General features: G+C 43.9%; 1 protein-coding gene across 1 annotated transcript; it reads left to right on the top strand.

Moving 5' to 3' along the window:
• Positions 1–1664: 1664 nt before the first annotated feature.
• kl (klotho) lies at positions 1665–8435 on the top strand (the record flags this gene model as incomplete). The annotated part of the gene is made up of 13 exons (XM_083910106.1): positions 1665–2384; positions 3077–3507; positions 3598–3677; positions 3914–4076; positions 4187–4292; positions 4754–4903; positions 5343–5578; positions 5688–5883; positions 6005–6183; positions 6445–6552; positions 6638–6743; positions 6964–7090; positions 8101–8435. 13 exons carry the CDS (start codon positions 1665–1667, stop codon positions 8433–8435), a joined length of 2937 nt encoding a protein of 978 aa, XP_083766232.1.
• Between the last annotated feature and the right edge of the window lie 11 nt (positions 8436–8446).

The raw sequence follows: 8446 nt of genomic DNA, 5'->3' as shown, positions 1-8446 counted from the left end.
TTTATAGTTTTATTTGCTTACATGTATAATTTTAATTAGGGGTGGGAATTGGCATCGGCCCGATATTGGTCAAAATCCCTGGATCTATATCTGAGACAAAAGTGTGAATATAATTAAGCAAAAGCATTTTAGCGGACTTTTTAATTTCTGCTTTATGGGAGAACAACATTTATTGACACAGTTGGAGAATCATGTCTTTGAAATGACTAATAACCGGTATCTGTAGATACTCGGTGGAGTTTTTGGTATCTAAAAGTGTTATTCTCCCATCTGTAATTTAAATGCATTTGGATGACGGGGATGTCACCAATAATTTAAATATTCTCTGATAAAACATAAGTTACTGATAGACATTCAGCTCTAAATGTACAAAAAAAAAAAACATTAGAACTTGTAAACACAGGTTTACAATACATAAGTCTATGAAAATCAGTTAAATAATTATATCACGAGATTAAGGCTTTTTTTTTGTCACATTAGCAAATTGAATCTCTGCTTATTTTCTTTAATCCAGTAAAGCTAAAAGGATTAAAAATGCCTTAACTCAGTTTCTGCTTAGTCATTATTTGAATATAAACAATTGGTTGCCATTTAATATAATTCCAAAGTGTCCTTAATAGTGTTTTATAAATATTATACATTTTTACCAGGCTGACACACTTTGAGGTTCACGCTCCACAGATATTTATGCCGCTGCTATTATCACCAAGACGAAGCAGGAGGCCGTTTAGACTTTAAAGGCCTGAGTTTCCAAGCAACCGAGCTGAGAGCTGGAAGATAAGGAAGTAATGTGACCGCGCTACAGCAGGTTTATGCTCACTCTGCTCTGTGTTTGCATATCATCTCCTCATCCTTATCCTCTCCTCCTCTCAGCAGCTCCATCCCTCTTCCTGCCTCTGTCCTCGCTCTCCGTCTCTAACTTTGATTCAGTGAGAAAATGCAGATGAGTCATTAAGATGCACTTGCCATGTGACATTTTAAATTGAGTTATGAGATTATCTGCCAGCGGAGGATGTATGATAATGGTGATGCTGTTGAGATCGCAGGCACCTGGGTCACTCTCTCTATGTCTGCCTGCAAGATGGTGGCCTCTGTTTAAACAAAAACATACCTTAGTGTGGGATATTTGAGCTTTAAGGGACCAGCTCTGTGTCTAAATGTTTGTTCTTGGTGTTTTTTATGTCTGTTCCTAATCCAAGTGCTGAAATAGCAGAGATTGTGTGTTTGGCAGTTTTTTTCTTTATATATGTTTGATGTTTTCCAGCAGTTGTTGCATCACCACTTTCTAAACTGAAAAGTGACTTATTTGCCTTGTCTCCCTTGATTCCCCTCTTTTACGCGAGTTGTACGCGTAAATTCGCTTCTTTGATGGTTAAAAACATACCAAGAAATGTCAAGAAAGTGAAACAAATTCACGTGGATGGTCCTCGTGTCTCTGCCCCCGCTGCTTTTGCAGATGATTGATCCTTCAGGGCTTTTAACATCATGAGAGCTTCGTGCGTCAGGTGCTTTTGGCTAATGATTGACAGATTTGTCAGGACAGCGTGTAGTGGCTTCACAGCTGGCTGCCTCACTCTCTCACACACACACACACCGACCGAGAGCCTCTTTCAGGCATAGTGAGGTGATAAAGTTGCCTTCCATATGCAGCCTACACCGGTGCCATGAGCGCGCTGCTCGCCCTCCTCGCAGGTGTCCTCCTCGCGGCCTCCGCGGCCGCTAAACCCAACGCTGGTCTCAAAACGTGGGATCGCTTCACTAAACTTCCGTACCCTGGAGACAAGGCGTTCCTCTACGACACTTTCCCCAGAGACTTCATATGGGCAGTGGGCACGGCGGCGTACCAGGTGGAGGGCGCGTTTGAGAAGGACGGGAAGGGGCTCTCCATTTGGGACACTTTTACGCGCGGAGGGAACCGGATTGCGACCGGGGACGTGGGCAGCGACAGCTATCACAACGTCCAGGCGGACGTGCGCGCCATCCGGCAGCTCGGGGTCAGCCACTACAGGTTCTCCCTGTCCTGGTCCAGGATTTTCCCCAACGGCACCCGCGGGAGTTACAACGAAATCGGCACCAACTACTACCGGACTCTGCTGAAGAGGCTGAAGGAGATGCGCGTTGAGCCCGTGGTGACGCTGTATCACTGGGACCTGCCCGACCACCTGCAGCAGCACCTCGGCGGCTGGAGTAACCCGGAGCTGGTAGACATGTTCAGGGATTACGCCGATTTCTGCTTTCAAACGTTCGGGGACGACGTCAAGTACTGGATCACCATCGATAACCCGTTTGTGGTGGCGCGTCATGGCTATGGCACCGGGGTGGTCGCTCCCGGGATAAAGAGTGACCCTGATCTGCCGTTCAGGGTCGGACACAATCTGCTAAAGGTCAGTGGATAAAAGCTTAATTATATGCTATTATTATTATTATTATTATTATTATTATTATTATTATAATTAATAATAATAACTGTGATATTAATGAATAACTAGTGTGTTACAGTTGATCAAGTGTATATACATGTTTTTAGGCAATACATTTGCCTTATTATATTTACTATTTAACTGCATTGTGTTCATTTAACTGTAATAATTGACTTATTTTGTGTTTTTTCATCTTTCATTTGATTATTACATGTCCAGGTCTGAAGTTAAACATTATATAAACACTTAAATTAGCACATCACATGCTTGTCTATTAAAATTAGTTGTTACCACAACTGCATAAAAGTTAAATCCTTGAAAATTATTATTATTGTTATTATAGTTTTTTTAAGTATAGTAAATCTAGGACATTAAGCTTTCTTTAATGGAAGATTGTAGAAAAACATCCCACATTAACCGTAATATGGTGTAGAAACTAGTTCCAGATCTGGTTTTTATTTAGTTAAAAAAGTGTTAAAATGTGTCCCAAAAAAATAAAAAATCTAAGGGAAGCTGGTTCTGAATAAACTGATATAATTTTATGTTCAGACATGAAGTTTTCCCGCTAGATTCTTAATTCCATCTGTCATCATTAATACAATTGTCTCTTTCGCTTCTCTTTGTCCATCATTTCTCTCGCTCTATTCGTTCTGCAGGCTCACGCCGCCGCGTGGCATCTCTACGACCGACACTACCGCCCCCGTCAGCAGGGCAAGCTGTCCATGGCGTTGGCCTCTCACTGGATCAAGCCCAGCCGCACTCGCCTGGAGAGCCTCCGTGAGTGCCAGTGCTCCCTGGACCACGTCCTGGGCTGGTTCGCGCGGCCGCTCTTCACAGACGGCGACTACCCTCCGTGCATGAAGGCTCGCCTCGGCTCCCGCCTGCCCTCCTTCACGCCGGAGGAGAGGGAGCAGGTGAGGGGCACGGCGGACTTCTTCGCCCTCTCTCACGGAGCGGCCCTGAGCTTCCAGCTCATCAACGACAGCCTGAAGTTTGGGCAGCAGGAGGATCTGGACCTGAGGATGCTGCTCTACTGGGTCAACGCAGAGTACGACAAGCCGCCCATCTTTGTGGTGCAGAGCGGTTGGTAGGTTTGGACATGTCTGTGTGAAGACTGTGATTTTCTTTTTCTTGTTGTTGCTGTGTTGTGGAACATCTCGTTTTCTTTGTGATGCAGGTACGTTCTTGGCAACACAAAGACAGAAGATCCGAAACACATGTACTACCTCAAGAGGTTCATTGCAGAATCACTGAAATGTGAGTCCTGACACAGAACACAGCAACACTATGAAGATACAGAAGTGGAATCTATTTCCTCCAAGCTTCTGCTCTAGATTGTAGATTGAGAGAACCTCTATGAATCTGTCAAGGTCAAGTAAAGGGTGAAAGGAGTGTTTAAATGTATTATTTGGTGCTGCTATGACAATAAGACACTCTTTTAAAGATCCAAATCTCCCTTCTTACTCTTGTGTGTGTTTGTTTGTGCTCTGAAGCGATCGTCATAGACGGCGTGAACGTGATCGGATACACGGCCTGGTCTCTGATCGACGGCTTCGAGTGGCACAGAGAGTACGGGATACGACGGGGACTCTACTACGTCGACTTCAACACGCCGGACTTGAAGAGGGAGCCCAAGACGTCTGCCACCTTTTACAGGTCATTTTTGTCTGATACCAAAAGCTATTTTTATTTCAGTACTTTTAAAACCTACATCCTGAGAGAGATTTTCCCTTCTCCTGAAAGTTCTTGTTGTTTGTTTCCATCAGGAAAGTCATCCAGAGAAATGGTTTCCCAGAACTCCCGGAGAACAGACCGGCACAGGGAGTGTTCCCGTGTGATTTCGCTTGGGGCGTATCTGCCAACTCCATACAGGTAAACTTGTGTGTTTGTGGTTGGATAGGAAAGACACTAGGAGTCATTTGTGACTTGTACAATAGGGCAAAAGACTGGGATGATGATACGACAAAGAAAACACCACCTCAGGAGGAAAACAAGAAAATATTACCTCTGTATTAACACAACAAAGCAATAAAATACAGCAGGAAGTATATAAAAACAACACAAATAAACAAGTCATACAATATAACTATAAAAAGTAAGAGTAAAAATGGGTTTTAAGGTCGTCCGTCTCCTTTCTTTCATGGTGTTCGTGTCGTTATTTTGAAGTTGCCGTGTTCGTGGTGAAAGTCCAGCTCAGAAATAGCCGATGACGATGAATCCTCTCTTAATCATAAACCACATGAACCTCACACTGGACTCACTGTTGCTCTATTTATTTGCCTTTGTATGTATGAGGTCAACTCTGGTTTGTTTTTGTCTTCTTCATATCGTAGGTGGAGACCGTGCCCAGCCTGTTTGCAGACCCCAGTGTTTATCTGTGGAATATCTCCAACAACGGAGCTCTGACGAGGCTGGAGGGCTTCAGCGCCCCGACGCTGCGACGAACCGCACACTGCGCCGACTACGCCACGATACGACAACAGGTCTGTGTCAAATTACTATTTTAAATTAAATCATGTCCTGACCTACATACACCATATTCTACAGACACTTCAGCCCTTGTGTTAGAGCATATCAGGCACATATGAACTCAAATAACAAATTGTATTTGTTATCTAACAATCTAAAGTCAGTGGAAGGTCAAGTGGGAGTGGATATTGGCAAACATGCAATATAATATTCATAAGTATGTTTGTAGAAGTGTATAATTGCACTAAAATAAAAATAATCCTGCTGTTTCACCTTTAGAAGCCACTAATGCTTCCACTCTGGGCCCTAAATATAAATATAACACACATTTAAATGAAATTGAAATTTCAGCACATTGATTTTGATAGTTTTTGGCACATGATGCCCCAGTAAAAGACATTTTAATGTGAAATAATTTGGTACATGGTCTATGTGTGTCTTCCTCTCTCAAAGGTGGATGAAATCCGTCAGGTGGGCGTGAACCACTTCCACTTCTCTCTGAACTGGTCGGCCCTGGTGCCGACGGGCGACGTCTCTCGCCCTAACACCACTCTGCTGGGCTACTACCACTGCTTCACGCGTCAGCTGCTCAAGGCCAACGTCACGCCCGTGGTCACGCTGTGGCACCACACACGCCAGCGCAGCAGCCTGCCGGCGTCACTGGACACGGCCAACAAGTGGCTGAACAGGTCAGGATGATAAATTGATATAGTCAGGACAATAAAAGCTCCATCTTTCTGTGATTTGAGGTGTCAGGCATGACAATTTAGGTAATTTAAACAGCGTATATTTTCTCAGAGAGACTCCCGAGGCGTTCGCCGACTACGCCAGACTCTGCTACAGAGAACTCGGCGCTCACGTGAAGATGTGGATCACCCTGAACGAGCCCAACGACGAGACGGTGAGCTACCAGGAGGGTCACCAGATGCTGCGCGCGCACGCTCTCGCCTGGCACGCGTACGACCAGGAGTTCAGACACACGCAGGGAGGACAGGTCAGCAGAAATACATCGTTGTTTTTCTTTTACTTTGTCATAATTTCACGTGTACACGAGGTAAAAGTGGAATAATTTTAGTAAAACGTGTCTCAGATGATCTTTGTTGTTGTTGCCTCAGGTGTCTCTGGCTCTGTACATGGACTGGGTGGAACCGGCCTTCTCCTTCAGCCGCGAGGACGTCGAACCGGCTAAAAGGGTCTTGGACTTCCGCGTCGGCTGGTTTGCGGAGCCCGTCTTCGGCAGCGGGGACTATCCTCTGGGGATGAGGAGCTGGCTGCGTCAGCTCAACTCACTCGAGTACAAATTCTTCAGACTTTACAGTTTATTTGTTGTCGGTTTAGTTCAGAATGAAAGATTTGATGGATTGCTTTGACCTCTATGCTGACAGAGGTTGAAGCACCACTGAGATTGTGGTGTTTGAATAAACTTGGGAATGAAAACAAGAAGTTAACTTTAAGAAAAACACACCACATATTGTTGTAGAATAGATTATTGATGGTTATTGAAGTCCTTCTTAAGTACAAGTGTTGTAGTGTCTCTTGTCTTTTGCTTCCACAGCCTGCCCGTCTTCAACGAGGAGGACAGACACCTGGTTAAAGGGACATACGACTTCTTCGCCATTAGCCACTTCAGTACCAAGTTGGTCACGCATGCCAAGGAAGACTCGTAAGATTCAATCCTCTCATTTTGACACAACAAACAGAAGAAAAAAACACTATCCTGAGCTTCTGTGTCGTCTCCATGTCTGCAGGTACACGTACACGGCAAAGTTGGAGGTCCAACACATGATCGACACCACGTGGATCATGTCTCCGAGGCCTGTCGTGCCCTGGGGTCTGAGGAAAGCCCTCAACTGGGTGAGAGTGGAGGGATGAAGGGGTATATTTAACTAGTGGGACATGACGAGGGACTTCCACTCACAAATATTAGCTTTGCTTATTGATTCCTCTTTGAAATGTTTGTCCTTTGCCGTGCTTTAGATTTTCTTAGATTCTGATTTTTCAATAAGAAAGAAATCCAACCAAACCAAAGTACTCTTGTTCAAATCTGAGTATTTACTGATATCTGCTTTATTAGGTGAAGGAGCACTACTGCGATGTGCCCGTGTACGTGATGGCGAACGGGGTCCAGGAAGACCCGGCCCGCTTCAAAGACAGCCTGAGAGTCTACTACCTGTACAACTACATCAACGAGGCGCTGAAAGGTCAGAGAAATGAAACGCACACACACACACACATTTTTGCTTGAGGCTGCAAAAAAAGAGAGAAAACTCTCGTTCTTCAGCCTCTGCAGAGCTTAAATATTAGACAAGCGTTTAGGTCACTGACCTGCAAATCGTCAGCTGACTTTAAAACACACGCAAAAGTATCATCAGAGAATCACTCACACAGAGTCAAGGTTACTCACTATCTACTTACCCGTCCTTGTCATAAGGTTGTGTACATACACTGTGTCATTATTATTATTATTATTATACGTTGCAGTGTCTTCTGTCACCACTGAGTGGCAGCACTGCACACACTTGTCATCCCCAACCACATGTTTGTGTGTTTATAGGGAGAAGATATCAAATTGTAGTGTAAAATTAGATCAAACATGACATTGTGTATAATTTTTTTGCCCAATTTTCCTTAAATAACTGACTGAAATTCATGGTACAGTCTATTTTTTGAAGAATTCTTTACATGTATTGTGAAAAATACTTCATAAGTAACAAAACTCAACATAGACAGTATGATACTCAGTACTCTTTATTTGAATCAATATTATCTGCAAGGTACCCAAAGTGCTCCACATAAAAAGGAAGAATAACATGCACTCTATAATTTATCAGGAATAAAATACACAATAAAACTGTAAGGAAAACCAATAAAACAATAAATCAAGAATCAATAAAATTAGAAAATGTACAATTAACAACAGAGGGAAAGTGTATCTTGACCTGAGGACAGCCAGGATTTTTTTTTTGAAATGTATAGGCCAATAAATTTTCAACAAATGGCTCAAAACACACCAGTATTTAAAGATATTCATGTATCGAAACCTTAAATTGTACATGTGCTCAATTGTTGAAAATACAGTACATTAATGAACAGTATCATAACCATATGTGTATCACAACACATAAAACACTATAAAAGCTCAAATATGTATCTAAAATGGGATAAAAATGCTTAATAAACTCTCTATTTTTACACGTCTCCTCCTCCACAGCGTACACTCTGGACGGCGTCAACCTGAAGGGCTATTTCGCGTACGCCCTGAGCGACCAGCGAGACCCCGGCTTCGGTCTGTACGGCCAAGTGCACGAGGAAGTCATCGACAAGGCCTCGCTCTTCAACTACCGCAACATCATCCGGCACAACGGCTTCCCCATGCAGGGCGAGGCGCGGCAGCAGTGTCCCAGCTCCCCGCAGCCGTGCCTGGGCTGCCACGTCCTGGTGAAGAGGCCCGTGGTTGGGTTCTTGACCATCGTGGGCTCGGGCGTGCTGATCACACTGTGTCTCATCATCTACTACACCACCAAGAGACACAAGGAGTTTTACTGAGGATTTTCACT

The sequence above is a fragment of the Microchirus variegatus genome (genome assembly GCF_963457635.1).
Source record: "Microchirus variegatus genome assembly, chromosome: 2".
In the NCBI taxonomy this organism is placed as follows: domain Eukaryota; kingdom Metazoa; phylum Chordata; class Actinopteri; order Pleuronectiformes; family Soleidae; genus Microchirus; species Microchirus variegatus.
Note: the sequence above shows the minus strand (reverse complement) of the source record. Positions and strands in the feature narration are given on the sequence as shown.